Source organism: Oxyura jamaicensis, chromosome 20 (assembly GCF_011077185.1).
Source record: "Oxyura jamaicensis isolate SHBP4307 breed ruddy duck chromosome 20, BPBGC_Ojam_1.0, whole genome shotgun sequence".
Taxonomy (NCBI): Eukaryota; Metazoa; Chordata; class Aves; order Anseriformes; family Anatidae; genus Oxyura; species Oxyura jamaicensis.
The window spans coordinates 10,323,564-10,337,036 of NC_048912.1; the positions used below are offsets into that span (position 1 = coordinate 10,323,564).

Below are 13,473 nucleotides of genomic sequence, written 5' to 3' on the forward strand. Positions count from 1 at the left end.
GGTCCTCCCTGCGAGGCCTGAAGACGGGATCCTCCACGCACCCAAGAGGGCAGAGAGAAGCAACTTTCTCACCCCGGGAAAAGATGAAGGGTCAGCGAGTGGCTGGAAATTCCTGCAGCAGCCAAATAGCTCGGGAGCCGCAGGCCCGGCCAGCTCACTGATTTTTAGTCACGCTGATTTAGAGGAACGAGCTCGGAGGTATCACGAATCGATCCTCTGTGCTCACGAGGCAGGAAAATGTTGCTGTGCCAAGGCGAGGGGTCGCCTGCATTGCCACAGATAGGGCAGTGGGCAGCCGACAGACCCGGTGTGCAGGCACACACCTGAGCTGGAAGCAGCACCGACATTTATCGGGATGGGAAGGAAAGGAAAGGGATTCTCCTGAGCTCAACGCTGCCTTGTGGCAATAAGCCGTGACCTCCTCCTGCTCCTCGCTGTGTGTGCAGCCGGAGGGGTCAGGACCGGCCGTTCCCCAGTGAGGGAAGGGCAGGGGGCAGCAGGAGGCAGCGGCCGTCCCCTGCCCCTCGCAGGGCGATGCTCACGGCAAGGACAAGCTGGAGCCGAGGCGATGCTGGAGCCCAGCTCGTGGTGTTATTGCCTGGGGCGTTTTGGCAACGTGGGAGCAGCGAGGCTGGACTCTCCGAAGTCAGGCGGGATTTTAGGAAGCTGTTCCTTGCCTCCTCCCTCTGGACTTGCCTGGCTCTCATGTGCTCGCAGTTGGCCATTTGTTTCCCCCATGTGTTTTGTCAACTTTTTAATGCAAAACTAACTCTGAAGGAGCAAGGTTTAAAGTCAGTGCTTTGACCCTGACCTGAGCCAGCGCCGGCTCTCCTCCATTCCTTTCCTCCGTTCACACATAACTTTCGTTTTCCTTTTCAGACACACTCAGCAGCTGAGGAGCAGGGCAGAGCCCCAGGCAGTGCCCGCAGCCCTCCTGCAGCCGCAGCCCCAGCACTCGGGCTGGCTGGACCAGCACCTGCTCACGGCTTTGTCTGACCCCGATTGTGCAACCCACCTGGCTGCCAGCACTACGAAGTGTGCTTGGTCAAACAAGCAACGACACGAAGCAGGGAACGGAGCAAGCCACGTTTGTCCCACTATGCCTCTGTGCAACACTTGCGGGAAAATGATTTTCAGTTGCATTTGCAGAAAGACTCCCAAAAGCGGGCAAAAGCACCGCGGGCGCTGACGTGGCGAGGCTTGGCTGCAGGAGCCAGCCCCGTGCCAGCAGTGGGGCTGTCAGGGTGCCACCGACGTGGGTGTCACCGAGCTGGTTGAAAGCAGAAGTGCCCGTGGTGCTGTGCAGCACGGTCTGCGTGGGGCTGGAGATGCGGCTTTCCCTGCGGAGCACAGCAGCAAGGTGGGAAGGGGACGGCAAAGCCCTGAAGCAGCGAGGGCAAAGACCCCAGAGGAGCACTTGGGTCACCCTCAGGCTTTGCTTCTCGTTGCCACTCACAACTTCACTGCACCGACCGCGGGCAACGTGCTCCCAAGCGTGCAAGGCTTTGCTGGCCACCGCCTCTGCAACGCTGGACAGCCAGCAGCAGCTCGTAACCGCACCAGCGCCCAGCCAAGATACGCTCCCCCATCAGCAGATGGGATTTATTGTGGATGATTCGGCCTGGAATAAAAAGCTCAGCCCCACCTCTTGCAGCGTATTTACTGAAAGCTACTAAACATTAAACAGAGGCAAAAAAAAGTGTACACCAGCAACATCTGGAATTTATCCCTTCCTGCCTCTGCAAAAAAATAAATAAATCATGCCCTATTGTTTTTGAGAAAGAAAAGTGATTATATAGAATTACAATGCTGGAAGAAGATAGAGAAGAGCAGAGATTTTCTTTGAAATGCTGTTTGGGCAGTTAAAAAGGGATAGTTCCAAAGAAGAAACAAATCACATCTCAGCTTCTTCCACCCTGTCTCAGTGCCAGGCTTTCCTCCCATGTGCTGGCTAAGACACTCCTAGGAAAGCAAACAAGTTTTCCTTCTTGCAAGACCTTTAGGAAGCTCGAAAGAAAACCAACTCTAAGTCCTAACTAGCTGAAGATACCTCCAAGAAATGATCATTCCTCCAGTTCCTGCTAGGAAGATTCAGAGGAGTGTTGCTGCCCATGGAGAGGAGCTACCTGGGGACCAGCTGGCCAGGAGTGGAAGGGCCAGTTGCTACCCAAGAGAGCCGATGCTCTGCCTCTCCCAGCAGAAGAACAGAAGGGCTTCAAATATAGAAACAGGAAAGACTATCTGGATTGCTGTGAGGATGCAGGGTCAAAACATGATACCCTTCACTTCCTCAGGCTCCCAGTCCCAGAGCGGCCAGGTGACAGCTCTGGGGGAAACAAAGCCACCGCTCTCCTCCAAGCCCACAGGAGTGCCTACAGCCACGAAATTATCCAGCTTTAACTAGCTGCATTGATCGGGCTGGAAAACAACGCTGCGGTTCTTGGCATGCACACACTCAGAAGGGTATAGCTGTAGGAACAACCCGTTTCTCACCTGCTTGCCCTTACAGCGCTGAAAATGACACCCCATGCCCCTGCCAGCCCCAGTGCTGCAGGACGAGCCTGACGGGCAAACACGGGTGAGGTGGAACCAATGCTCTAGCTGCCTTTCAAACAAAACAGCTCCTCAGCAAACGATAGATAAATCTGATTTTGCAAACCAGGGCAAGGCTGTTCCTAGAGCCAGTCCCATGGCGTGGCTCCTCGGCCCCCTGTGGCCCCATCCCCTGAGCAGACTGGAGGCAGGATTTCATCGGGCCGCTGAAGTCAGACGCCGTAAAATCACTGCACAGAAAAACAATTACACCTATTTTTGTAGCAGCCAATTTAAGCTTGTATTTAGGTCCCCTCGCATACCCCTGCGTTACATAAAGCATTCCTTCCACTTGAAATGTAGATTTTTAAAGGTCGCTTTGCTTAATTTAATAGAGCCTTAACGCAGGCCTGCGAATCCCTGGAAGCGTAACCAAGGAAGACACATGGCTGTGAGATACAGCGTGATCCTGCCACGAGCAGGCAGCAAGAACGGGAGGGGATGAGAAGCACCTCCCAAGCCACGAACCTGCTGAGCCTGGAGTGCACTCATGGGCTGAAGAGCAGCGAAACCCTGTGGTCAAGCCAAAAGGGAAATTCCTGAACACCCGCAGGGGGCTGTGAGTCCGGTGTGAGCCTTCCCCCGCTGCCCAGCCACACCAGCTGGGCTGAGCCCTTTCTGAACTTAAAATTACATAAATGCAGGTATCTTTGTGTGATTGTTTATTTTAACAACAACAACAACCAAAAAAACCCTGCACTAATAGAAAGCATGGGACGAAATTTTTAAATTGAGGCTGTCCATCACATTTATCGTTCCTTACTGTTAAGGCCCAGATGGAAAGTCATTGGATGCTGAGAAGTATTTCCTAAGAAAACCCAGGACGCAGAGGATTAAGGGCCACCAGCAGACCCAGGAGGTGCAGAACCCAGGGGGCTGCACCCAGAGCACAGCCCCGTGCCAGACCTGGCCTCACTCCTCAGGCAGCCTCTGGGCCATCCGCAGGGCAGCCTCCACCTGCCTTCGCTGCAGGAGGTGAAAAAGGAGCGATTGATGTATGGTGCCACGAGTAAGCCATGCTGGAGAAACACAACACTCGTGGCATCACAAGCCAGCGACTGCTATTACTCGTGTTTCACGTGTGTATGCGAGCATGCTGGAGTGGAAGATGCTCAGTGGGAAACGCATCCTCAAATGGAAAAATGCATCTGCAAATTCAAGCAAATTCCCGTTACACTAATACAGCCGTAACAACAGAAGTGAGACTCCTGTTTATCATATGGAAAATTATCACAATTTAGTATCATTTTACTCCAAATTGTGTGAAGCAAGTGTCCATAAATCCTTAAGGGTCCTAAAGGTGGCACCTAACCCCAAAGCAGCTTCAGAGCTCAGTACCAACAAGCCTGACCTGCACACAAGGGACCAAGTCATTGAAGCCAACAGAGCACAATACCAACAGTGGTGGAAAGAGCAGAAAAATCACGGGCAGAGCCAGAGCTGCTCCTCTAGGAAAGCAGTAAGACATCCCCCGGCAGGGTCGCTGGGCTCCCGCAGCTTGGGCTACCTGGAGACACTGATGGCACCAAGAACAAGACCGACCCTGTGCCACTGTGCTCTGATTCCCCCTCAAGGCCCTAGCAGCAAGCCAGCGTCCTCGAGCTGGCAGCTCCACGACCGGCAGCACCGTGGGCAGGGCAGCATGGGTGAGGTGTGCGAGGCTTGGGGCACAGCGTCACTTCTGGGGCATTTTGTGTTGGTACTAGCACAAAGCGCAACAATCGGAGTGCTCAACAGTAACACCGCGGGGTAGATGTCCTACCCTCCCCGCACACAGCCCCACAGGCACACAGATTTCCCAGGACTCGTCCAGGGCAGCGCTGCAGGTGGTGGACAGAGGTTGCGAGCAGCTTCAGAGGGACAGTGGTGGGGAGCAGGGCTTGGGAACGCTGGTCTCGGCGCTCAGCGGTTAGATGGCTTCAGGAACTCATCCAAATGGCACGGCTCCCTTCCCACTTGCCCTGCAGGTAAAGCTAGCATGTGGCTTACCCAATCTGTTGACTTAAATAAAGCAAGGGCAGGAGAAGAAAGGGATTCAGCCATCAGAAGAGGCACATCAGTCCTGTGGGCAGCAGTTGGGGTCGCTTCCCTCTCCGAAGCACACCACGCACGTCCGTGTCCTGGTCCCCTCTGTGAGCACACGCTGCACACGTGCATCAGGATGGTCAAAGCCTACCTGGCTTCAGCCAAAGGACAACGAATTCATATTGCCAAATTCTTCCACCTTTTTGTCCAGCACTGATGCTTAAATTCAACATACAGAAACCTAAGTCCATGAGCTCTGTGCTCGAAGTCCTTCAGACACCAGTGGCACCTGAGCAGTGTCCGCACAAGCGTGGCAGGGCTTGGGGGCTCGGGGCCACATCCACAGCCAGATCTCGCAGCACCTCCACTCGCCTCCGCAGCCACGAGAGGTTTCTGAAGCACAAGCTCTGCAACCACAAGGTATGGTTGGGTACACTCATCTCAGGTGCACAGCCCCTGCGTGCCGTGCAGGTCTCAGCCAACTCAGGCACCCTAGTGAACGGCACGAGCAAACGCTGCCTAACCCAAACCGAAACACCAAAATCTGAACAAAGCGATTCTGAAATGGGTGCAGCCAGAGCTGCTTTTGTTATCACTTACAGAGGGGAAAATTCATTCTCACAATGAGTAAAATGGCACAGAGGTAGAAGAAAGCCACCTCACAAGACGCAGATCTGCTTCCCTCCGAAACTCAGAAGCACTGAGGATGCATCTGGGAGGAGAAACAGCCCACCTGGCCACCACCATCGCTACCGAGACATCGTGCAGCCATTCTGCACGATGTGCAAATGGGAAACACTATCAATCATCATGAACCACAAGTTAATTATATATTAAGCCAAATTCTGCACGTAAAGGATGTAATGGCTGAGGTCTGCAATGGCAAAGGCCAGGACTTTGCTACTACAAACACACACAGTGCACGTTATCGTCTGCATCTCAAGGAAGGTAGAGGAGACTACCAAAGCCATTCCGATGGTGATTTCCTTAGGAAACATGCTAGACACTCAATCCTTTTCTTGTATCAGACCTATGCTAGCATTTAAACAGAACCTCCTGTAGTGATCTTTAGCAAGGAGCAGATGTGTTTTTTGAGTAATGGTTAGTGTTACTTAACTGGTCATATTCACTAATGTAATTGACACCTATTCCATCATCCTTAATACACCCACTTCTTTCTCCGATACCATAAATAGATTAGAAAAGTTTCTGCAGATGGCCATGACCCCATTTGTTTGTGCACTTAGCCATGTATGAATCACTCTTGGCTTGTAGCAGCACTCTGGAATTACTGAAAGATAACTAGTCGGCACAGACACCAATAAATGAATCATGCTTTCCACAAGACCAAACCTTTGGGCTTTTACAGACTCCAATTACAAAGTAAGAAGAAAAGAACAAAGAAATTACTCAGTCTATTTGCACAAAGTCATGCAGAGTTGATTCATAGTTTTACTGAATTATTACTGACAATCATTTGTAGGGGGTTAGAGTAACAAACCAGCTACTTAACATATTGGGCAGGATGAAGAGAGCGAAAAAAAATCCCCAAACCACGTCCTGCATATGATTCTTGAAAAGTTGTATTGATTTCTCTGCGAGCGCCTCTTTTCATTGTCGGTATGTTCCAGGCCTGGGGGTTAACCAGCTCTCATTCTCCAAGGCTAAATTGTGCTTTGCTGGGCTGCTTGGGCCAGGTTCACAAGCGGGGGAAATCCTGCTGCACCTGCTGCAGCACGCACCTCATGCCAGCAAAACGCCGCACGCATGGCTCCTTGTCACTGCCTGCATGAGCAGGGCATGAAGGGATCACAGAACTCACATGTGCAAAAGCTCTTGCATTTCTGGATGTACGATCCTGAATATATACTGCGAGCGGACGATCAGCCAGTCAGAGGCATTTTATTAAGGATAAGTGCGAGACTGAATACGCCGAATCACTTGAAAGGACTGTGGATGTCCACCAACACTGACAACTTGTGAGGCAAGTTTCAGAAGATGGGCAAGGTATCTTTATGTGATGCCACAGCCTGTGACAACACTGCCACGTACCACAGATAGATCAACCGTGCCCTGCTCTACATGGAGCGTACCTAGTCTTGCATCAGCTGGGAATCAGAAGTCTGAATACTTGGGAAAATTGGGGGTACTGTATCGACTATAACCTTAGCAATGCTATCTTCCTTTACACACTCAAAAAGAAGTGTTAAGTTGAAAAAAAATGGAAAGGTGATGGGGGACTTGGTGCCGCCCTGACCCCCACAACATGCACCAGTGCATCTGAGTGTTATATCTCCAAGTCCCATGGCTGCGCCGCCTGGCAGCCACCCCATCAGTGTCCTGTAGCAGCGAGGGATGGAGAGTAACAGGGATGGCATCCAACAGAACAAAGTCACTGCATCTTGGAAAAGGACACAAGCTAAACGAAATGCTGTTTGGCTGAGGCATCCCAGTGCTGCTACCCTAAAGACCCAGCTCCAGAGGCTCATTGAGCTTGCAGACGAAGCAAGCAGCCTCCCTACTACCAGCTAAACTTGGCGCAGAGCAGAGCTGCCAGCCTCGTGCACCTTGGAGTCAGAGTTCAGGACAGGCCCAAAGCAGGACAAAAAGAGCGACTACACAGCCCTGGATCAACCTGGGAAAACTTGCCTATTGTCCTTCATCCTTAAGGCCGCTCACTGCCCAACAGAGGTAAACCCAACCCAAACTAGCTACAAGAAGGAAAGATGCTACGCGAGGTTTAAACAAAACCCTTTATAAACGTTCTCAATTCCTACCCCTCTCCTACTCCATCCCTACTACATAAAGTGAGGCAACGAGCTCTCTTGTATAAGAATATGTAGGCGATGACAACCTCCTCCCTCCAAACAGAGTTTATCTGAGGATGTGCAGCAGATAGAAGGGGAAGAAAAAGGTTCCCACCAGCACCGCTACAGCAGCAGCAGGCTGTCTTTAGAAGACTTCTGATTCAGGGTCTTTGGGTGCAATGGAAGACGAAAAGGATGCAAGTGCTAAATGGTAACGTCTCCTTCCAGGTGGAAAAAAAAAGCCAAGTCAGGAACCTGCAGTGTTAGGTGGGAGCTCAGCTAAACACTGTGCAACGTGCTGCAGCAGAAATGCTAATGCAAGCTTAGGTTTCACACTGGAGATATTTCAAAAGATTTGCAAAGCTTTGATAATATTTAACATCTCCGCTAATTTCTTTTTTTGGTGTAATCATAAATTTACCATAGTAGCCAAAAGATCTGGGATGAACTACAAGTTCCAGCTGGCTGCAAAGCAGACAGGAATAATGTGCGCTGTTACTATTTTCTCTCACAACATACCTCTGCAGAACTGACTTAAAATGAGAAAAGAAATTGTGAAACTGTCATTACAAAGAAGCATTTAAAATGCAGATCAAAGTGCTGCCTTGGAAGCTGTATTCCTTGCCAAAGCATCAAAGCTCTCCTTACTCTCAATAGCTCCCCAAATCCTCTGATTTGGACGATAAACTTCTACAACTGAAATCCATCTGCTTCAAAAAAAATAAAATAAAAAACAAAACCCAAAAACTCCTTTCTCTGGTTACCAACGACTTCTTTAACGAGTTCTTTTTAAGCTATTTTCTTGCAGTGTTCAATCAATTAACTTCACAGGGGCGTATGCCTACGTACAACAGACACTACCCCAACACTTCAAGTCCTGAGAACTCGGCGCTCAGAGGCGTGCAGGTACCTGGTCTCGTGCACAATGCCCGTGCTATGGACCTGCACCCCGAGGGGTGCCAAGCCCTCAGCGATGCAGCAGGGATGCAGCAGCCTGCAGGACCGGCTCCAAAAGGCAGAGAGGTAAGGTCAGATCCTGGGCCCATAGAGGGGAATCCTGCCCCGAAATCCCGATGCAGCACGAGCAGTGCCTCCGCAGGGCCGATCCCCGCCGTGTTTCCTCACCTAGGACCTGCCCAAGCGACCTGCCTTCCGCCACCCAAAAGAATTATAAAATAATCAGGTGGCAATTCCGCCCCGCGGACGGGATGAGCACTGCGAAAAACATCCCCAGCGACATTAATGATTCCTTTGCTTTATGGACGTCTGGGAGTGTGCTCATGGTGTGAACAAAGTTTCTGGCTAATTGCAGCAAAGTGGCCCTTGCACAGCTCTCCTCGCGAGCTGCCCAGCCAGGTTTTATTGCCTCGGATGTAATCAGCCACCAGGAGATGCACGGTATCAGGGAACCCGAAGGATCTGATTAGATAAACTGCACACCACGCAAGGATCTCCCTGCAGGAAGCGAAGCGGCAGTTGGGTTTTAAAATGAAAAGCCATTGCAAATAAATGACCTTTCTTAGCTAATTAGAGTTACCAAATTCTGACGGTTGCTGTTACCTGAAACAAGACCAACAGACATGACTGCGCAGTGAGTTACTCAGGAAAGGAGCTGGATTCTAATTACTGCCTATTAGTGACACCGTGTATTTTGGTACTTCCCCTGGAAAGGTCTCCTCACGTCTACCCATTTATAATTTAGGTTTACAAATTCATTCTAAAGCTGGATTTATCTAACTGCCAACTCTCAGCCCTGGAAAGCTAAAGCTGTTAGTACATTTGGTGAGGAACAGCGAACAGAAATAAATAAGCAGAGGGAAGGTGTGTCGGTAGGTATTCTTCTCCCTGTCTGCAAAGCAAGCAGCACTCGCGAGGCTCATTCAGCTCCCTGAAATATTTTTGGAGGTGTCAGACCTCACCTTGGGAGCTCTTGCCTTGAAGGGAAGCAGCAGGGGTGCTGTATGTCACACACTCCTCAGTGTCAGTGCTCTCACAGGCAGAATCTCAAAGCACAATACCGGGTGAAACGAAGGCAAGCCAGGGGCTCGTTCAGGGGGCGGAGGTGACACACCACCTTCAGACACAGCCTAACAGGACTTACTGTGTCAAACACCCTCCCGAATGCACCCTGATGCCGAGGGAAGAGGAGGCATCAGCCAGCTCGTGTTTCCGTGCTGCATTATGCATGATTCGAGGCGCCTCTGGAGCGCGGGTGTCGCGGGGCTGCGACCCGCCTCGCCGGTGCTGCGCGGTGCAACGCGATCCAGGTGTTCACCCAGGGGAGGAAAAAAAATGAAAAAAAAAAAAAAAAAAAAAAGCAGACTATTTTTCCTCCCATTTCCTCCTCTGCGTCTTTTAACTCTCCCATTCAAGCCTGATTATAAAACGCTCCGATTACATCGCTGCTCGAGGGCACAAAACCACCCCTGCCTTTACGACCCCGGTGCTGCCCCAGCCGGGTGGGTGACGGTGGGAGCGTGCCCCAGGGCGCGGTGCTGCTGCTGGGGTGTGGGGTGCACCCCGCCACGCTGCCCGGGGCGAGAGGCAGTGCTCAGCGCGGATGGGGAGGCAGCCAGGGACGCAGGGGATTCTCCTGGGTTTGGCCGAAGTCAAACCGAGAGCCACAACCTGAGCACGCTTTGCGAAAACCCTCTGCAGCCGGCTAAGGGGACGGTGGCAGCTCTGGCTTCCCTGCGGGTGCTCACCTCCTGGGGGAAAACTTGAAGGGGGGAGGAAAAAATAAGTGAATGTGTATTATACGGCGTCCTGAGAGAGCCTGGAACTGCCACTGATGTGGTGTCAGGGGAGAAACTATCTGCCAAAAAAGCAGCCCAAAGTGTAAAGGAGTGTGATCCCTGCTTGAGCCACCAGCACTTGGTTTGTTATTAACCCAAAGAACGCAAAAACCTTAAAGCCTCGGACAGAAACCTGCGTGCCAGCATCTGCCCTCCCCAGCACCTCATCCCCCCGGCCCCTCGGCTAAGGCCAGCACAGAAGCCAGACCTCTGCAGGACGCGCGGCACAGTGGGACCCCTGCCACCTCCCGGCTCACCCCATCGTCCCAGCCCTTCCCGAGCACCTCAGCCCCTCTGGAAAAGCCCCGTGGGGCACGAAGCAGCCCTGGCGCGGGTCAGGTCCCCGCTGCTGGGGCTGGATGGAGAGGGACAGCAATCGGGGGATGCTGGAAAACCCACCCGGCGGTGCTGCCCGCCACGGGTGAGCAGGGAGCTGGCGGGGAGGCAGGCACGCCGCCGCGCCAAATAATTAGTTATTTACGGACTCTTCCGACGCGCAGCTCACCCCTGACCTCCGTCACCCCGCTGAGGCGATTAGTGACCACTGCCGCAGACGTCTTGCTGCCCAGTGCTGCCAGCACCACGGCACGGCCAGGGCAGGCCCTGGCCCCCTCCCCAAACCCCCGCCTAATCCTAATCCGGGAGCTGCGCAGGGACCAGCTGCTGCTGCCGTGCCGCAGCCCACCGCACGGAGCAAAGCCTGCGAAGAAGTAGTTTTGGGGATCAGTTGCACGGTAAACCTAATTAGAGAGTTAAATTAAGAGAGTTTACAGCTCTGCCACTTTCCCAAAGCATGCCGGCATGGTAACTTTGGGCTGGGAAACGAGAGAGCATCTGGTGGTAGCTGCCCAGAGGTTCCCACAAAGTCAAATTGAAAAGGTAAATCAATTCAAGCCATCTGAGAGAAGCAATGCTGTAAAACGAATTTCTCTCAGGGAGGCTCAGCTCTGCCCTCCCCACCGAAGCCAGATGGAGGGGGCAATGGGGTCATGGCCCCCGCAGTGCCACCACAGACCCCAGTCCCACAGCAGTGAGCCCGGCACTGCCCGCAGCCGGCAGCAGGCAAATCGAGGCACCGGCAGCGACAAAACCTATCCAAAAATGAAGGGAGAAAGAGCAGCGGCGATGGAGCTGGGTGCCAGGCTCTGGGAGGTGACGGGGACAGGCCAGCTGACAGCAGCCATCTGCTCCAGGGGCTCGGGGCCCGTCCGGCCCCAAAAAGGGGCACCAGGAGGGGTCCTGGGGTGCCCCCCACATCCCAGGGGTGGCACACACACAGCGCCCAGCCCAGGCACCTGCCTCCCACCGGGCCGGTCCCACGCTGAGGAAGAGAAGAAGACCAGCACCGAAATGCTCTCGCTGCAAGGTCCAAGCACAAAATGGAAAAGCCGGAGCGCTTCCAACAAACCCTCACGCCAGCAGCCTGGAAGAGAAGGTTTTCCTTCAAGAGGCACTGCCTGTCCGGATCCCCAACTCGTACCGTGCCCACGAGCCTCGGTCAGACACGGAGCCAAGGCTCTGCTCCTGGAACTGTGTGGGACACAGCTCGTGCTCGCTGACTGGCTGACAGAAAAAAGCACTGTATCTTCATTATTTACACGCTGCCATTGGTATGCACGCCTAGCCCGGCCTGCTCGAGTCAGGGAAGAATAATGGTCTATTCAGTACCGGCAGTGTTAATAAAATCAGGCAAATCCAGCTTAGTTTTGTCTGAACACGAATGAGATTAAATCAAGATTAAATGCGCATACAGTACAAAGGAGATGGTTTAGGCGAAAATTCGGCAGGAACACGTCTCCGTCCCGGCGTGCGAACGCCTGCAGAGCTTCCCCGGGACGCAGGCACCTGAACGGAGCAGGGCTGAGGAGGCGCGGGCAGGCGACACCGGCCAAAAGCCGCCCCAAATACCCAGGGACGGATGCCGGCCCCAACAAACCGCTCCGCAACCCCGTCGGAAGTAACGGGGCAAAGTCTGTGCTCGCAGCAGCGGGCACGGCTCGGCCGACTTTCCCCTACACCCAGGGCGAGCGAGCCTGCCCCAGCCCCGCGCCAGGAGGGTGCGCAAGGAGAGCTCTGCCCCGGGCTCTCCTTTTGGGCCAGTTTGCATCGGGTTTAGGTCCCAGGGCACGCAGCGAGGTGTTCGGGGGGTACAACCTGATGTCCCACCCTGCCCGAGACGCCCCCAAAGCCTTCCCCTCGCGGGAAGCACCACGGAAGCCAGCTGAGCCCCGTTCCCCAGCCCAGCAGGGCTCCCCCCGATCTCCGAGTCCTTCGTGGCCAGAGGGGCGAGGGCCAGCGGCAGCCAGGCAGCGGTGGCCACGGTGGGCAGGCGCTGTCCTCGCTGCTCCCCGGAGCTCCGACAGCCCGGGTGGCCGGTGCCAGCGGGGGGGGGGGGGGGGGGGGGCAACGCGGGGGGAACCGGGACAAGAGGGCACGGCACCCCGGGAGGGGGCTCGGGGCCCCCCGGCACCACCCGGCGGGGGCAGAGGGGAGCGCCTCGGGGAGAGCTCCGGCGGCCAGGAGGGAACCCGAGGTGCGGGAGGCGGCGGTGCCGGGGTGGCCCCGGGGCCACGCGCGTCGCCTCCCCGCGCCACCTCCCACGAGTGTCACCCCCCCACGAGTGACACCAACCCGGCGTGTCACCCCCCACGCGGGCACCCCCACGCGGGCACCCCCCACGCGGGCACCCTCCCACGCAAGCACCCCCCCACGCGTGCACACTCAATGCAGGCTGCCCCCCTTGCACACTCCCCCCCTTACACGCCCCCCCCAGCCGGCCGGGCACTTACTGATCTCCATGCTCTGGAACAAAGACCTTTTGCAGTTGCATGTGCAGGACACATTGGGCTGAAGAGCTACGGCCGTGCTGTTCAGACCCATTAAGTTATACATTTAAAAAAAAAAAAAAAAAAAAAAAAGGAGGAAAAAGGAAAAAAAATAAAAAATAAAAAATAAAAAAAAAGAAGGCGACGGCGACACAAAGAACTTCCCGGCCGCCGAGCGCTCTCCGGGCAGCACCACATAAGGGCGCCCCCCCTCCGCGGCGCGGGGGGGGGGGGGAGCCGGGGGGAGGGCAATGCAGCTGCGAGCAAAAATTGGAAATAAAAAACCCGGCGCGGCGCAGCGCCCCCCCCCCGCAGCGGCACGGCCCGGCACGGCACGGCCCCGCCGAGCCCCCTCTGCTCGGCTGCCGCTGGGCCGCTGGAGGCGGCTGCCCCGCGCTTGCTCGCTTTCCTTCTTTAATTATTATTATT

General features: G+C 54.3%; 1 protein-coding gene across 2 annotated transcripts in view; it reads right to left on the reverse strand.

Moving 5' to 3' along the window:
- Positions 1-13,467, reverse strand: part of PMEPA1 (prostate transmembrane protein, androgen induced 1) — a 45,106-nt gene extending 31,639 nt beyond the window's left edge. For both annotated transcript variants that reach the window (XM_035343918.1, XM_035343917.1), the window contains exon 1: positions 13,009-13,467. In XM_035343918.1, the coding sequence (XP_035199809.1) occupies positions 13,009-13,111 (103 nt within the window). In that variant the 5' untranslated portion in view covers positions 13,112-13,467. The remainder of the gene's footprint in view (positions 1-13,008) is intronic.
- Positions 13,468-13,473: the final 6 nt, after the last annotated feature.